The sequence below is a fragment of the Glandiceps talaboti genome, chromosome 21 (genome assembly GCF_964340395.1).
Source record: "Glandiceps talaboti chromosome 21, keGlaTala1.1, whole genome shotgun sequence".
Lineage (NCBI taxonomy): Eukaryota > Metazoa > Hemichordata > Enteropneusta > Spengelidae > Glandiceps > Glandiceps talaboti.
Window position 1 is genome coordinate 8406540 of NC_135569.1, and position 19246 is coordinate 8425785.

Consider the following 19246-nt stretch of genomic DNA (forward strand, 5'->3'; position numbering starts at 1 on the left):
TGTGTATAACTTTAAATCCATGTTTTGTTTGTGTGTGTCATAGGTGACAACATGTTGACTGCTGTCAGTGTAGCTAAAGACTGTGGTATGGTACCAGCAGGTGAGAAGGTTATCCTGGTGACTGGTACACCTCCTATGGATGGAAAACCAGCTACGTTATCATGGGAATATGAAGAAAGTCCCAAAATAGTAGAAACTGTGGAAAACACAGGCAGCATTCAAAAACATCCAAGAGAGGTACATATTCAGGTCAGTTGTGGTGATTGGTTTATAGTAGAATAGAACCAGTGTCATTCTTATATACATGCCATCATTTACAATGTTTAGCAGTGTGTGTATTTTTTAGAGGTAGCCACATGGTATTCCCTCGTCTTTACATACTATCACTTACCATATTGAACAAATATTGCCTGGCCATGAGGGCTATAGCACCCGTTTATTTCACCCGAGGGACTGTGAGTTACCAGAATCACATGCTATTTCCCGAGGCCGAGGGGAATAGCATGTGATTCTGGTAACTCACAGTCACGAGGGGGTTATGAACGGGTGCTATAGCCCGAATATAGGCCAGGCAATATGTGTTTTATAATATACCTCATGCTGTGAACTCGCGGTGGCAGACGACATCGTCAGAAGCTGCCATTTTGACCTGCTGTGAACGCGCAGTGGTCACGTGACCATGTAATAGTTGATGGAACTATTTCCCTAGGGAAATAGTCATTCTATTTTCCTATCACATGACTGATTCTAGCGAATCATGGCACAGCATTATCACTAGGTATATTATAATTATATATATGATATACATGTTTATTCCTTTCAGACCTATCACCACGGTATTTCCATTGATGATGAACATTTCCACTTTGCTGTCAGTGGTAAAACATTTGCTGTCATTCGAAAATATTTTCCAGACCTGTTGCCAAAGGTGAGAACATAGAGCTGTATATTAAACGAGAACAGGAAATAGATACATTTCATAAACTATGGGTTCTGGAGAGTCATTTCATGATATTACACCATCTACAATTATTTTAGATTTCAGAGAAACATCAAGTTGATCTTGTGCCCTCTATAGGGTATCTTTACTAGGGGCTATTGCATCATGGGAGATTGCAGAAATACATTATACCCAACATGCCTCACTGGGCAGTCACGTATCATGGGGTTCTCAACTTCTGTCATGTTACTCCTAAATACATACACCCAGTATTTGCTGAATCAACATTGTATGCTCTTTTTGTAAACAGCATGCCATATTTGATGATTTTTCACCAGTATTTGAGATATTAAACAGCTTATCCATTGTTTCACTCTGGTAAAATATTCAGATATTTTAGTGATGAATCATTGCACTGTTATTTTCAGATTGTTGTTAGGGGTACTGTGTTTGCCCGTATGGCTCCAGAACAGAAGACCCAACTTGTTGAATCACTACAAGAAATAGAGTAAGTATAGCACTATTAAGATATTCTAGTTTGCAAGCTGTCTCAACATCAAAACCTCTTTACTCCTCTTGTAATGTATTAAACTCAAGGACTCTTAATTTCTCTATCCTCCATCTCACTCGCTCTGCCTCTCTGTCTCCCCCTGACTTACTATCTCACTTTTTATCTCTACAGTCTCCCTCCCCCACTTTCTGTGTGTCTCTTTCCCACCTCTGACTGCATGTCTCTTTCAGTGTCTCTGTCTCACTCTGTCTGTATATCTGCCTCAATCTCACTGAAATGCCATATTTCTCTCACGTCCGCCAGTCTCTATCTCCTCTGTCTCTGTTTCTGTCTGCCCCTCTGTGTCTCCTTCCCCCCCCCCCTCTCTCTCTCTCTCTCTCTCTCTCTCTCTCTCTCTCTCTCTCTCTCTCTCTCTCTCTCTCTCTCTCTCTCTCTCTCTCTCTCTCTCTCTCTCTCTCTCTCTCTCTCTCTCTCTCTCTCTCTCCCCCTCTCTCTCACCCCTCTTCTCTTTCTCTCACCTCGTTCACCTCTCTCCCTCCCTCCTTCCGTCCCTTCACTTCCCTTTCTTTCTTTCCCTTCCCAATTGCTTTCTGAATTTTTCTTTCACACTCTGAAATTCCAAATATACAAAAAACATATTACCATTTACTAAATGTCAACATTTACTGCCATTGTACATAGTTATATAGTTGGTATGTGTGGAGATGGTGCTAATGATTGTGGAGCACTGAAGACAGCCCATGCTGGTATTTCACTATCTGAAGCTGAAGCCTCCGTAGCCTCACCATTTACATCTAAGACACCCAATATTACATGTGTACCAACTGTCATCAGGTGAGTTACATACTTCATTGCCAAAGCCAAGTTGAACACGTTCATACAAAAAATATGAGTTTGTTGATATGTTTTGGGCCAGAAGGTGATGTTAATGGGTGTGAGGATGTTTTATCCACTGTTAGCTTTGATCATTATGTCCAATATTCGAAAAATCAGCAATTATAACTGAAACTCTATTTCACAGGTGTCTTACATCACAATATTATGATTTACACTTTCGCATTTAACAACAACAACATCGTAACTGTACAGGTTGATGATGTTTACAAATAATTCGAAGTAGTTCTGACCATATTACTATACTGTGACGTCAAAGTACAGTACTATGAAATGTATGGCTTTCATATTACTATACTTTGATGTCACACCCTGGGAATATGAGGGTCTATGTACATAATAAAGTAAATTCCGTCTTCAAATCGTTTATAAATTTTATCTAGGTTTGAGTTCAGTAAATTGCAAGTGATGGTTAAGTATGCTTCAGAAAGTAGAATACTATGAGTGACTTTTAAATATGCAGTAAAAACTCCGCCTAAACACATATAAACTCAGCTTGTGCCCCTTTAGGTCCTGGCTACATTTGTTTAACTTGTGTTTATGTAACTTTTCTCCACAGGGAAGGAAGAGCAGCACTGGTCACCTCATTTGGTGTATTCAAATACATGGCATTATACAGTATGGTGCAATTTATATCAGTTCTTATTTTATATTATGTAAGTATAGATTCTCTTTTTATCCAAATTGTGAATTAAATATGAAAATTGAGATTTGAAATTTGGGAATCGGATTCATATTGACATTAAGAATTTAATTCAGCTTTAGATTCGGATTGCTACCCAAAGTTAGTTTCAGATTCAGAATCAGCTTCATAGTCAGGTTCAGTGTATAGAATCAGGATTAGATTCAGAGTCGTTGAGATTTAGGTTCAGAGTAGATCATGTTTATTATACATGCAAGTGTTTCTATTGTAAATACATAATCACAAAGTCTGATGTTGAGAAGTTAAAGTAATTTGTGAAGAATTGGAACCTACAATGTAGCAAAATCATGAGCAGATGCACTCACAGATAACAGCTTCATAACTTTATACAACAGTGTGCGTTTGTCAGTACAGCAAAATATGATCATGTGGCCAGTATAATTTGTAGAGAATTGCCATTTTACAAAAATACTTATGTAATGTCTCTTTTTGTTTTAGATTCAGTCCAATCTTGGTGATATGCAATTTCTGTATGTAGATCTTGTTATAACCACTACAGTAGCAGTTCTCAGTAAGTTGATTTCTGAATCATTATATAAAGTATATAGAATTGATATACATGATGTGGTGATTTCTAAAGTTTAAAATTCAACAGAGAAATATTCAGAAGCAAATGAACTTGTCTTGAAAAGCAACATTCAGATTGTTAGCTATCCACGCTAACCATTCAACAATCATGACTCCACAACCAGCAATGTACAGATTACAAGCCAACCACTCTAACCATTCAACCATCATGACTCCACAACCAGCAATGTACAGATTACAAGTCAACCACTCTAACCAATCAACCATCATGACTCCACGAATCAAGTTCTGATAATGAATTTCCTTCCTTTCATCTTTCAGTGGGTCACACACAGGCCTATCCATATCTTGTAGCAGAAAGACCCCCAGGAAGTCTTGTCTCTCCACCTATTCTTGCATCATTACTTGTACAAATTGCAATAACCATTGCTATACAAACAGGAGCATACTTTTGTCTGCTGGCTCAACCATGGTAAATACTTAGTCTATGATATTGAGGAATTTGTTATTTCTGTACTGAGAGGAGCATGGTATGATTGGGTATGTGTTTCATAATAAGTGTTTCCCTGGTGTTTATATTAAACACAGTGGTTATCTGATACACATGTCTGACTTGTTTGTTTGTTTGTTGACAAACACATCACACATTACAATCACTATGTAAGCTATTAACTCAGGTTCCAATAACTATGTTGAATTTATTTGCATGATACCTGAGTTGAGTGTACATAGGAAAATTTTCTTCAATATTTTGCAACAATACAAAATTACCCCCCCCCCCCACCACCACACACATGCGCACACACACACACACACACACAAACACACACACTAACGTGCACGTGCACACACACACACACACACACACACATACGTGCACGCACACACACATACAAATGCACAAATTTAGGTTACGCCCTTGTGTATTACTGGAAAGATACCACATTTCCCACAATTCGGTATTTAAGATGGCACATTTCCCACAGCGCACTATTCAAGATTGCACATTTCCCACAATGCACTATTCAAGATGACACATTTCCCACAATTCAATATTCAAGATGGCACATTTCCCACAATTCAATATTCAAGATGGCACCTTTTCAAGTTCATGTAACATGATGACTGTATCTTATTCCTCTCAATTAGGTTTACACCTCTTGATCAACATAAAAATCAAGAAGAAAACATCCTATGTTATGAAAATACAGTTATTTTCTTAGTATCCTCCTTCCAGTATATAATTCTAGCAGCAGCATTCTCCAAAGGCAAGCCATTTAGGCTGAGTATTTACACAAATGGTGAGTGTAATATTAGCATCAAATCATGTTGGCAGAATATTTTGACTGATTGAGAATGCAAGCAACTTTTGATGTGAAACACTGCAAAATGGTGATTTTTTTCTGAAGGCTTCTTGGTCCAAAATTTGTTTCTGAACAGCACTCCTAGTGTCCAAACTATACAATCTTTTGTTTTTCTCATGAACTGCATTATGGTTTAAAATGAATGATTGCTCTAATGAAGACATTTGTGCTGTTTAGCACAATAAATATAAGTAACTTCTCAGTTTTACAATGTTGTAAAGTTTATCTTATGTGATATCACATCCCATGTAGTTATTACTTCGTAGATTCTTCCTAAGTTCTTCTACTAAGTGTGAATTTAGTTTTATCTACACTTTCCCAAGTTCACATAATTAGATGATAACATCCTAATCTTTTTTGTTTCAGTTTTATTTTTGTTGTCGTTACTGCTGTTAACAGGATGCACAGTATGGCTGACTATTTATCCAACAGACCCTGTAGCACATTTTATGCAGGTGTGTTATACTTGATATCTCTTGCTCATAGCATAACCATTCATATATTTCATCGTTCACACTTTCTACATATTAACCAGTGGTCAATACCACCCATAAGCAGTACAGAAACAGATAAAAATCAGTATTGCCGTTGAGGGCGCTATTGAGGGGTGCAAACCCAAAAATCAATTTGATTTGATTCATCGTGTATACAACTACAAAAATATGTTTTTGTAATTTTTTCATTACACGGGAAATCAATGCACATTTCATTATATATGTATCATTATATATATGACAATAAAACACATATATCATATCATATCATATATGTTTGTCTACAGGTGCTGCGATACTGTTCATGGTGTATGATATGTACCCAACAAAACATTTTTTTAAAACATTCCAGTTTCAGTTAGTACAGTTTGAAATGTTGTTGTAATAGTTGTATTCATATATAAATCTAATCACATACATTCCTTCTCTCTTCTTAGTTGAAGGTCCCTGATATACCTATGACGTTCCGATGTGTCATTTTATCGTTTGCTGCTGGTATGTTTGTTGTATCATTTTTTATTGAGGTAGGTCAGGATATCACATCTTTATGCATGTCTACCTTTTACAAGTGTTTTCCTAATATCTAGAAATTTTTAACAATTTTTCAGAGTGTGTATTTTTGTTGTCTTTTATGTTTGTTTGTTTTCTGTCAGTTGTACAGCGTATTGTGATTAATTTTAATCTAATGCACTTTATAAGAAATAAAGATTAAGATTAAAGCCTTTTAGAAATAGCTTTGTTGGTGGGTGTGCTGTTATATTTTGTAGATATATTTTAATTTGGCACTTGATGGACTTTGTGTCTCTTTAGATATCATTATAACCATTAAACTTGATCAGATATGTTTCCACAAATAAATTGATGTTTATTTTATTACCAGGATTGTGTAGTAGACAGCAAGGCTTTAAAACACTGCCTGAGAGTTCTACGCTGCAAGAAACAACCCAAGAACAAGTTTAAACGAATAGAAAGAGACATAGTTGCCAACAGAAGCTGGCCACCGATAGGAACCACCATGATGGCATCGGGATTTGAAATACAAAGTGGAAACGAAATTGACAAGATTAGTGAGGAGGATTAATGTGACTTGCGCCCTCTAGTGGCTGGGGATTGCTAGGTTTTCAGTGACTGGAAGCCACAGGAGCAGTACACTGATATGTTGTATACTGGGTTCATTTTGTGCATGATACTCACCACCATTGCCTGAACATTGCTTTGTTACCAAATATAATATTCAAGATTTGGGTGACTTGTCGTATTCTAGATGACAGATAACAAGGTGATGTCGACTTTTTATAAAACTGAGCACTGATCAAAAGATTTCTCAAGACAACTTATCAATGAATTCTTAAATGGATATATTATTATTGGGTATTGTGTACCTTACATAGTTACATTCTAATAGGCTCTCCTGGGTCTGTTTGTCATCCTGCTTTCACTGTTCTTGCTTTTAAACGCGAGTCTTCTGCTTCAAGAAAGAAATCCAGTTTTAGATATTGATCTTCAGAAACATGACCAAGTTCTTGTACTAAGGACTCATTGGTAGATTCAAAGTTTTAGTTTCTATTTATTTATTTTCGCTGAGAACAGAACATTCAGAAATAGAAATTAACAGCTGTGGTTTTATTATCAAATTGAACTTTTGTTCCAAACAAAAAATTTGAAAATTTTACCTGAAATTTTCAAGCATACTTCAGTCTTTATCAACAGATTGACTGACTATTCAGAACATGTGACCTTACCAAATTTCCATTTGAAGCTGTGATTTAGAGATAACTGAAATTATGTACATACAGTATCAGTAACAAATGTAATTTACAATAATTATTTTCACGCTTCCTACATTTCTTTTCCAGTTTCTGGACATTTCGAAAAACGTTTACAATTAGATGTCATTCTCAACATTTTTCTTCTTTCAACTAAGGAAAATATGAGTGACCTAAGGGGGCTTTGTCACTACTAGTCACTAGATGGGTAGTGACAACCCTTTAGGTCACAAGTATTTTCCAGTAGAATGAAGAAAAATATTGGAGAAAAACATAATTATACCAGCGCAGTAATATCGAAGACAAATCAGGGAAAGTAATGGTAATTTTGAATGTTTTGACTTAATTTCAAACACAGCAGAACCAGTGACGTAGACATGTGTTGTCATGACACAAACACGCGCTGTCATGACATAGAATGACCAGAGTATATATTCCATATTTTTTGTTCAGCTTGGTTCATGCATGGTACAATACTACTTATATCTATCATTTACTTATGTCTTTGAGTTATTCCTTCGTACCTCTTTCATCCATCAGAAATTTGAGCAAAAAACTAGTTGACTGGAATGCTATAGTACCATGTCACAAAAGCCATAACACTTTGTGCAAGATATATTCTCAGTTGCTCTTTTATTTTTGTCTGGAAAAAATTACCATAAATTAATATGTATGAATATGCAAGTTGTTACTGCTGCAGAGAACTCTGCAGGCACTCTTGTAAATGCCCCAAGTATGCTACACTTGCACTCACCTCTCATATTATTGATATCACATGATATGTTATATCATGTGATACTAGTACTTTTTCCAAGAACATGGCAGTGAGTACAAAGATATGGCACTCCAACGTACATGTAAATTTTACATCTTTAAAATCGGTTACCATAGCTACTGAAATTTAGCATGGAAATGTCTCTGACTGTGTACAGCAAAAGTGTTTTTATTTCCAACAATTTGATAAAAAAACCTTGTATTTACAGTGAACCAGAATGAATCTATATATGCCAGGATTCTAGAAGTAGTTAAATTTTCGAGTTATTGAAAGCCATCAAATATGTTGGCAGAAGCAAGGCATCATAAGCTATATGAAATAATATTAAGTTTTTGATGACAGGATTATTGATAATGAGATGTATATCTACTTAAATGGCCAAGGATTCAATCCTAGGTTTTTACATTAGTGTTATCTGATCAGTGCACCCATAAGGATAGCCATAGAATTAGCCATAGATAAGCCATAGAATTATTTTTTGTTCTAGACCAACTTTTCAGTAGCTCCATGAATTGCTTGCTATGAAATATTATAAAAGTTACATTTTGGGGCATTTTATCGTGTCATGCTGGGAATCTCATGCGGTAAAAATGAGTTCTACTTGAATGTGCAATATTGTGTCATTTGAATGACTTCGATGCAGTTGACAAAAGTCTGTCTGATACATTGTGTGTTAACCCAGCTGTATAAATGGGGACCTGTAGGACAGAGATTGTTATGTGAAGGAGTTGATAATGTGTGCACTTAGTTGCAATATTACCATTGTACCCCAGTTAAACCAGCTGAATAAATGGGGACCTGGTAGGACAGAGGATGTTATGTGAAGGATTCTGCTAACTTAGTGGCTGTACCACCACTGTACCCCAGTTAAAGCAGCTGAATAAATGAAATTTGTAGGACAGAGATTGTTATGTGAAGGATTCTGTTAACTTAGTGGCAGTACCACCATTATGCCCCAGTCAACTCAGCTGTATAAATAAGGACCTGGTAGGACAGAGGTGTTTATCTGAAGGAGTTAGTCCTGTGAGTTTAGTGGCAGTATGACTGATATGGGAGGGAAGTATTAAAGATTTTGTGCTACAGGGGTATTTCTTGTACAATAATTTGAGTACAATTTTATTTGTGGGAAAGTTCTTTGTAAAAATGTGTATAAGTAATAGTTTAATGTGTACAATACCTTAATTCCTTCAACTTATAAACAGAAAATATATAATACAGTTATCGATACATTTTTATAAGAGAAAGTGTTAACCAAGGAGCACAAGTCAGTGAATATATTGACCAATTTCTGATGTAATCGGAGAAAACAATGTTGTTTATTATCAAATAACTTACTAGTTAACTAAATGAGATTCTGTTTTTTAAAGTTACTGTTACTTTGTAGAGAGAGAGAGAGTACATGATGACTTAGCTCAGCTTGATGACTGAGGACAACTTGATGACTTAACACAGGTTGACTTAGCACAGCTTGATGACTGAGCACAGCTTGATGACTGAGCACAGGTTGATGACTTAGGACAGGTTGACTTAGCACAGGTTGATGACTTAGCACAGGTTGACTGAGCACAGCTCGATGACTTAGCACAGGTTGATGACTTAGCACAGGTTGACTGAGCACAGCTCGATGACTTAGCACAGGTTGATGACTGAGCACAGGTTGACTTAGCACAGGTTGATGACTTAACACAGCTTGCTTTACTGAACACAGCTTGATGACTGAGCACAGGTTGAGCACAGGTTGATGACTTAGCACAGGTTGACTGAGCGCAGGTTGATGACTGCATAGCTTGATGACTTAGTACAATTAGACCAATGAGATCTTAAAAGCTGCAATAGCCGAGTCGGTACCCAATATTATCACTTTTATGCTAGTGACGGTGCAATCATTCTTTATACATGAAAGTGTGAGATCACACAGTATCAATTAACAGAAATTTGCTGTTTAAGATAAACATGTGTAATAATAACAGAACCCCATGCCATGTGAATTCTAGTCTGGGAACTCAGGGGGTATTTGCACTCATGCTTGCAGTGTTTTCTGCAGCACTTTCACTCAGTATGCTCATAACTGTACAGCTGTAGAGAACACTGCAAGTACTCATTCAAATACCCCAAGTACACTACACTCGTACTTGCATGTCACAGGATTCTGTCAAACTTGTGTCAAAAAGTTGTCCACAATGTTACAGTTACAGTTATTACAACTTATAGAATCTTATTTTAATATCATAACCACAAACTTCCAAATAATATGTCGTATTCTGTATTTCGTAATGTCTTCCACTTTTGTACTTTTGTAGCACCACTTCTCCTGTTGGACAATTTGATGACAAAAAAGAAAAAAGTACCTTGATGGGGACATTGTATCCACCCTTGTAGATATATGGTAATAGATAAATATTCCTCCAATATACTTTTCTACTTTTTAAAGTGGTTTGCAGATAATGTTTTTTAAAATGAAACTTGGGAGTAATTCTTATTGTTGACAGATGTATGAGCCACACTGCCCGTGTCAAAAACATACAATTGTTATGGTAACTTCTTTGATGAAATGAGAAAAAATTCATATTTTTATTAATTCTCTAGACTGTGACTTTGTTGTAAATATGGTACTCACTACTATTGTAGTCTTAAAATGTTCAGTTATGTGTGAGTAAGTTATTTGAAAGCAAATTTTGTGGCAGTTGTATATACTATCTTTGTCCATAACTGTTCAGACACATGTCGATATGTAACTAAAGAAGTCTGCAAATTTTGGCAGGAAGAGTGATATGTGTTGTCAAATATTTGTTCAAACTTGTTACAACACATGTCCAAATGTTACTAAAGAAGCCTGCTAATTTTGGCAGACAGAATATGTGTTGTAAAATATTTGTTCAAAATTGTTACAACACATGTCCATATATGTACCTAAAGAACAAACATTGTTGTCTGCAAATTTTGGCGGGAACAGTGATATGTGCTATAAAATATTTGTTCAAAATTGGTTACAACACATGTCCATATATACCTAAAGAACAAAAATTGTTGTCTGCAAATTTTAGTGGGAATATGTGCCATAAAATATTTGTTCAAAATTGTTACAACACATGTTCATAAGTAACAAAAGAAGTCTGCAAATTTTGGCGGGAAATATGTGTTGTAAAATATTTGTTCAAAATTTCTACAACACATGTCCATATATACCTAAAGAACAAAAAATGTCGTCTGCAAATTTTGGTGAGAAAAGTGAAATGAACTATAATGAATTTGTCCAAAATTGTTAGGACACATGTTAATGGGTTTCTGAAAAACAAATTGTACAGTCTGCAAATTTTGGCGGGAAAAGTTATATCTTCTATCGTTGTCAAAATTGCTTTGCCAAACAGGTTGTAGTTTGCCAATCTAGTCTGTCAGTTGTAGTCTGCCACTTGGAGTCTGCCACTTGTAGTCTGCCAATTTTGTGCACGAAGAGTGATAACCACCATTGTTGTCCAGAACTTTACAGGTATATATTGAAAAGTTATTGATAAGCAAAACTTTTCTCCAAATTTTGGATGGCAAAAAATTACATCTAAATTACATCTACATGTACCATATTTTTCTGTCTCCAAAATTGTTTGAATATATGATGCCAATGAGTACATTAAATAATAAATTATTGTCAACAACTTTTGGCAATAAAAGATGAAATTTATGAACCTAGTTCAAATTGAACACCATCACTCATCACGCATACAGTGTGACTGGATGATAAAACTGGAAAATAAAAGATTTCTTCATAAATAATTTCTTTGCAGGAAAGTTTGACAAGGTAAACTGAAGTTGTGAATTGATGCAATGATGTCATGTCGAATACTCCAACTTAACAAATAAGAATGGGCTGGTGCAAATTAGTATCATTTCAGAGATTGCTTTATGTAAAGATAGATTTATGATGGAAGGTCAAAGGTCAGCATTATTGAAAGTGCTTTCTTATTGGAGGAGTCAAAGGTCAGCATTATTGAAAGTGTTTTCTTATTGGAGGATTCGAAGGTCAAAGGTCAGCATTATTGAAAGTGCTTTCTTATTGGAGGAATCTCACTTTAAGTAAATTTATTTATTTATCCTATTCTGTATTTACTTTATTGTTTCCTAAAGTGATACAGTCTTTTTAACTTTATAGAGAAGATCTTAGAAAGCAGCTACATCAAATAAATTACATGTTTCTTTAAAAACTAGAACATCATGTTACTTTGTAGTATATTGGAGGATTGGTGATATTCTCAATAAAGGTCTTGAATTTTTATATTTATAAAAGTTTTATTTCTTCAGCTCCAAGGGGGTGTTGGATGTATGTATGTATGTATGTATGTATGTATGTATGTATGTATGTATGTATGTATGTATGTGTGTGTGTGTGTGTGTGTATGTATGTATGTATGTATGTATGCATGCATGCATGCATGCATGCATGTATGTATGTATGTATGTATGTACAAATGTATGTATGTATGTATGTATGTATGTATCTATGTATGTATGTATGTATGTATGTATCTATGTATGTATGTATGTATGTATGTATGTATGTATGTATCTATGTATCTATGTATCTATGTATCTATGTATGTACATAGGGAGGGGGGAGGGAATTTGTGAGCCATCACATCCTAAAGCTGTCTGCGGAACATTAATGACAGTTTTATGGACTTTATATTGTTTATCCAGAAGTACATTATATTACACTTTAAATATACTGAAACATGATTTAGGTGTGGTAGAGTTTCTGATTACACCACAAACGTGGTTGTTGAGCCACCATGGAAATATTGGCGAACAGGCAAATGAAACCACTTCAAAGTAAAACACGCCCTCTATGGTGGGTTATGATAATTATATTCGTTATACCAGCAATGACTATACATGAAAATATTTTATTTAATGATTGAACAATACGTCAAAGTTGCTATATATGTTGTGTGTATATACAATAGAAACTAATAACTCGATAAGACAACGGTTTATATAACGAATGTATGTGTGGATGTGTTTGTTTCCAATACATAAGGAAATAAGAATCGAACCTTATATTGGTTCTACGAGTTTCATGTGTATTATTTGTTACTTTTCACCATAATACGTCAGAATTACGTCATGTCGCATTGGATATGATTAAGTTTACTCAGTTAAGACGATATTTATAGGGTGTTTGTGTTACAGTTCCGAGACTTTTGGAATTGATGACTATTATTTCAGACCACTACTATATATGATGCAAGGTGATATGTGGTGGTGACAGATCTGGATACCTTCAAACTAAATTACACGTACGTCGTGATGATTTACGTGTTTTAAAAATAGTTCACAAAGAAAAGAGAACTGAGAGATTTAAACCGAACAAGAGAGTTTGAAAACATATTTAACGAGCTGGACAGTAAATTTCAGTTTCAAAAACCACCGTCTGCCGAGTCAATTTGATTTAATTTACAATGTGAAAATGTGAGAAAAACTAATGAGGATCGAATGCCGCATTTTATGATAATTTCTCCACAGATTTTAGTATTCTTACCGATTTGGACACTGTTAAAGGTATAAATTTGATCTCATTGTAATTTTTATAAGTTCATTACAACATAGCATTAATGATAAAACGATAGAATAGAGGTTCTATCTGCAGTGTGGGCCTTGTTTCATATCCAAGAACCCTGGCGTACGGCGGCAAAGCATGCAAAGCAAGCAAAGCAGTACATGCGCGCGAAGCTGAGTTGAATTTATATAATATTTTCATTGTATGAATTTCATGCATTTGAAGGTTCGATGCAAACTACTCAAATTTATAAATGACAATGATATTTCGTTTTAGTGACAGTTCCTGGGAGATCTTATTGTTTGCACACTTTTGGAAACACTTTGTCAGAAAAATTATAATTGCCTGACTTCTTGTCAAAATATATGCTTCAAATTGTCAGAGTTTCACAGACACACAGAAAAAAGCAAACTTTCATTTTATCAAACTTTCATTTTATGATTAGCTTGTCGTAGGAAACCCCGATAAGTGAACACAAGTGAGTGACGTGTCATGAAACACTCTGCGGACACTGTGTATATACCACCTTGAGGGAGTGCCACTTGTGACGTCAAAGATGACCCTCACGCACATCAGATGACCTTGGTGACCTGTGGAAGGATATATTAGTCCCCCTGGGACAGCGGTACCAAAAACTTGTACATTGACAACTCTGCACAATACGGCTCTTCCAAAGTTTACATTTACGAATATTTTAAAGGGAATTTATTGTTCTCACTGACGTCAAACTGTTCTAGGCTTAAGCTTACTTGTGGTTGAGTGGAGGGGTTTCATACATATAGCCCGGACCTATGGCCTAGTTGCTCACCCCGGCCCCAAGCTTGAAGAAGCTAAGACTGTGCACAACTTTCAATCGTAATGCGATAACAATTTTTGTAGAGCATATTAAAGTCCTTTTGTGAGCATGACCTTCCTGTTTACTCTATATCTCAAAGTCTGTGTAATGCTGTTAGCTAGGATCGAGAGGGTTAAATTTGTAACTCTTCGATGTTGTCTCCTTTTAAAACAGTTGGTTCGGTCATGTGAATACACAGCAAACTTGCAACGTACTAGGCCTATATTTCGCTAAAATGTAATATTGCAGTTTTATATTTTTGTTTTGGAGCTGTTTAACACCTGGACGATACGAAATTGAAAAAATAAGGCTACAGCCTGGTTAATATATATTGCAGCCCTGGATTGCAGCTAACATTTGGTCGATCGATGTTCTGTACAGTCCTACCATTATTTAACGACCTGCAATTGAAACGAACGTGAAAAAAGTAAATATTTGTAATATAAGGAAATTGTATGATCGATTATGAATGTTTTCGGTTGATACGTTAAAATATTATTGTCTGGTGTTGTTTACTCACAGTTACACAGTTGGTGTATGAATCATAGATACAAGGACATAAAAACACAGGATATACGCCTCTAGATTTAGTTATCATAAAAAACTTCGAACATTGTATAATTTTGTTTAACAACCGTTGACACTTAAAAACGTGTAGCCTCCCAATTCTGTGGTGATTCCATTGACTGTGTCTTCTATCGAATGTTTTGCTAATTAGCGTAGCTCTAATCATCAGCAATATCATAACATGTAAATATGTGAGATTATTTTGATTTTTTGTGGCTTTTATTAACAAATTTACATTTTCGTTTGCTTTTTTTTGCTGTATATAGGCATAATGTGCAGTTTATCTCGCAGTAGGCCTTATTTTATATCGCATTTTTGAAGACCTAAACTTTCTGTGATATGTAAGCTTATAGACTGGAAGTCTGAGAGCATGTAATTAAATAGCAATAAAAACATTAATTTTCGCAAATGTGTATATAAAATGCACAAACGTGAATTTAAAATATTGTTAATGAAATAGGGGATATGCAGGTACATTGTGAGTCAAGTATTGATATCGTAATATCTTTCAAGTCAAGTCAAGTCTGTTTTGGGCGCGTCGACAAGGGAGGGCGTCATAGTGCAAAGGTTATGCTCCCACTCAGGCTCTGGGCTGATGAGAATAACACAAACAGGGTAGGACGTATAACGCTACGTACACACGTTGCGCCGTTCATCGAGTTGTTAGACCATTATGATAGCTGCCTTTTCCCATAGCAAGTTTATGTTACAAGGGTGACAGTATCACAGTGAACATGTCTTCGGACGAAGGTAAGTTGCTCTTCAAACGTGTCCTAATGAAAAGTAAGCTCCGGCCGAGTCAAGTTGTGTGAACTGGGATGCATGTTGTTGTGGTGTGTTGGTACTACAACTTACAAGACCCTAAATATTTTAGTTGTAAGTTGTACACGGTACGTATTCGCTAATCTTCGCCCAAGGTGACAGGTAGATCTCATTCGAAGACGTGAAGGGTGTCAATACTTTATTAGTTTCAAGTTTAGGAAATATTTCGCACCAAAACACTAATTTGCCAGTTTTTAGTCCGAGGCCAAGCAAGGCTAATAGTAATACCACGTGAAATCTAAACCCAAGACATACAAATGATACACGATAATAAGTCGATAGAGATCTTGTTTGATTGACCCAACTTGATCTTTCTGTTCATATATAGTGACTGTACTCGTGTGAATGAAACTGTAAAAGGGCAAAGTTCTAGCCTTGTGGTCTGTAAGACATGTTAGAGTTGCCTTATTTTTGTTTGACATTCGTTATCCGGGAGGAGTTGCCGGGTTAATTTAATCACGGACTCGTAGAATCTCACCTCCACCAGGTTAAATCGAGGACTGAAATTCGGCAACAGTTACAGATAAATCGAGCGAAACAGCCACATTTCGTTTCAGTGGAGTTTTCGGCTCAAGGATGCATGAACAAGGCGTTCCGAAGGAGAGCTTCATGTATGTAAAATAGTTTTGTCGGTAGTTTTGTGTGATCTTTGTTTATATGTTTAAGTGTCCTCATAGTGTCCTCGTCAGATTTGCATGTGTAGTGCGCTGTGCAGAAAAGGAGTGCAAAACCTGTGAAGCTGGGGTAGACGGTGGTTGTTTTCAATCAATTCTGTTCATTCACTCAACCGTGTAAACATTAGCAATAACTCAATTTAAATTGGATTACGAAAAACCCATGTAAAACTCATAAAGGTAATGGCACAGACACCCCGTCAGTGTCTCCTGCCTGGTTGGGAGTCAATTACCATAAAAGTATCAGCCTGCATGGTAAAGCTTGCATAGATTTCTGTATCTCAATGAACATTATAATTTTGGTGTGGAACCCTTGTACATGTATACTACTTGAGGATTTTGTATGCCTTTATTAACAAAAAGCACCAGAAGGAAAGTCTGATAAAATACTGGAGACAGGTTGAGGGGGGGGGGGGGGGGGGGGCTATATGGTAGGTAAATTTTACCAATCATGTATTTGTTGATCCTAACTGCTACATGACGGCCTTACAAAAAACAAATATAAATACACTTTTTCTTAGTATCAGAGTATGTGTGTGTTGTGCATTCTCACAGGAACTAGGTTAAAGAATTAATTTCTTTGAGAGTTTTCTGAAGAAAAAAAATGTAATTTTTACTCATCTTTGTAAAATGCTGTGTTTAGACTCTAGGAAGTTGTAAATCTTGTTATCGTGGTAGCGTTAACCTGACTGCTGTGTTAAAGTGGCCATATGGATGAGGATTTGATATTTATTTTGGATTTTTAATTTAAAAACAATGAGACTAGTTACTCCAAAATAACATCCAAGGTATCGTTCATTTAATGTTATTTTTTTGACCTTTAGCTCTGCATCCAGTATTAATGGTCAAGTGTGACTGATTCGATATCATGGTGTAATTTTTTTGTTATGTTTTTATTATGCTAATGTGCATTGCTGAGTAATGGTCAAGGTGTGACTGAAGGTAGTTGTAAATGTTGTCATTTGGTGTTATAGCAAACTGAGGACTGAACACATTTGTATTAAGTTAGGGAGTTAGGTTTAGACTCCCTAGCATACCTATGATTTGTATCTTCAATGGATGGACAAGACAATGCTTTACTTGTTATTTTTAGTTTTGATAACTTAAACAGTTCGTATCAGCACAGTTTCAGAATTATGAAATGTACCATAAATCTTTATACTGTGCTATATATATATATATATATATATATATATATATATATATATATATATATATAGGTATATATATATATATATATATATATATATATATATATATATATATATATATATATATATATATATATATATGTGTGTGTGTGTGTGTGTGTGTGTTTACACACTTGTTATGTATCACACAACTACTCAACTACTTTTTTATTTATCTTTAAAAATGTATTGCTATTAACCAATAGAAATGTCACTGACTTTCTATGGGTGGAATAAACTTCTTATTACAAATATTTTTTTGAGTCCAACTTTACGAAAAAAAAAACCAGATGTGCGAAACTAGCCACAGATTCTGGTTGTTTTTTGTATTCATTTACTGCAGATATAAACATTTATGGAGAATTCTATTTAAGTATACTTCACAGTTCATAGGTTGTCAGGTATGGATGAAATATTGTGTTTTGGTTGTTGACAACCATGGTGTATTACATTGTGATCAGTACAAATGTAGCTCGTATACCTATGCCATTAGTTCCAACTGGCTTATTTGGAGTGACGCCAGAGTTTACTTCGTGAGAAAGTCTTTCGTAAAATATGTAAATTTACTCATTTACTGGCTGGTTTTCGTAGTATGGGACGTACCCCATAGCGTCCTTATTTACTGGCGAGGTTTTCATAGTATGGGACCCCATAGCATCCTCATGTGACTGGCTATGTTTTCATAGTATGGGAAACCATATAGCATCCCTAGTAACTAGCTAGATTTTCATGGCATAGGAACCTGATGTGTACATATTCTTTGAACAAATGACAGTTGTACTTTTGCTGTATCCATATAAGGACTGTAACCATGCAGTTTCCTGTTTTTGTCTTTTTTTTTTAATCCCCAGTTTATTTTTTGTTACGTTTATCATTTTGATGAGAATGCAGAGTTCAGCTGAATAACTCTGAAGTGAAAACTTAGGTTATTTCATAGATTTTTACAACAACTTGAAAGTTTGTCCATTTATAACTTCTGTGCGTTCTATGCAATGTGGTTTTGAAATCTACCTGCTCCGGGAAAAATTAATATGCATAGTAGCATGGTTCACCTGTATCTCAGTTGTTTTATTGTTTTATTGATGTCCTGAAATCATGAAGTTTTTTTATGGTGTACTGCACACTTAATATTTATGTCACCATAATAACACTCTCCTTGAGATTCCTAGGTAACACACTTGTAGCAGAATTAAGTGAACAACAAGGTTCAGTTATGTTACAGACATAGTAAAATGTTTATTCATATGTCTGTCTGTCTGTCTGTCTGTCTGTCTGTCTGTCTGTCTGTCTGTCTGTCTGTCTGTCTGTCTGTCTGTCTGTCTGTCTATCTGTACATCTGTCCATCCAATTGTCCGTCTGTCTGTCCATCTGTCTGTCTGTCTATCCAATCGTCCATCTGTCTGTCTGTCTATCCAATCGTCCATCTGTCTGTCCATCTGTCTGTCTGTCTATCCAATCGTCCATCTGTCTGTCTATCTGTCCATCCATCCATCCAATCAACCGTCTGTCTGTTCATCTGTCCATCCAACCGTCTGCCCATCTGTCTGTCTGGCAGTCCATTGATTGATGAATTAAAGTTAAAAAACACACTGGGAAGATTATTTTGATATTTGGTGGAGTGTTGCTTTTAGTCTC

General features: G+C 35.6%; 2 protein-coding genes across 2 annotated transcripts in view; both read left to right on the top strand.

The window, feature by feature from the left end:
- Positions 1-12223, top strand: part of LOC144451131 (polyamine-transporting ATPase 13A3-like) — a 44749-nt gene extending 32526 nt beyond the window's left edge. Inside the window, exons 20-30 of the mRNA XM_078141903.1 lie at positions 44-249; positions 824-928; positions 1369-1448; positions 2133-2285; positions 2905-3001; positions 3487-3559; positions 3898-4048; positions 4726-4877; positions 5307-5395; positions 5872-5958; positions 6315-12223. Coding sequence (XP_077998029.1) covers positions 44-249; positions 824-928; positions 1369-1448; positions 2133-2285; positions 2905-3001; positions 3487-3559; positions 3898-4048; positions 4726-4877; positions 5307-5395; positions 5872-5958; positions 6315-6515 — 1394 coding nt within the window. The 3' untranslated portion in view covers positions 6516-12223. The remainder of the gene's footprint in view (positions 1-43; positions 250-823; positions 929-1368; positions 1449-2132; positions 2286-2904; positions 3002-3486; positions 3560-3897; positions 4049-4725; positions 4878-5306; positions 5396-5871; positions 5959-6314) is intronic.
- Positions 12224-15549: 3326 nt separating this feature from the next.
- Positions 15550-19246, top strand: part of LOC144451132 (polyamine-transporting ATPase 13A3-like) — a 63634-nt gene continuing 59937 nt past the window's right edge. Inside the window, exon 1 of the mRNA XM_078141904.1 lies at positions 15550-15675. Coding sequence (XP_077998030.1) covers positions 15660-15675 — 16 coding nt within the window. The 5' untranslated portion in view covers positions 15550-15659. The remainder of the gene's footprint in view (positions 15676-19246) is intronic.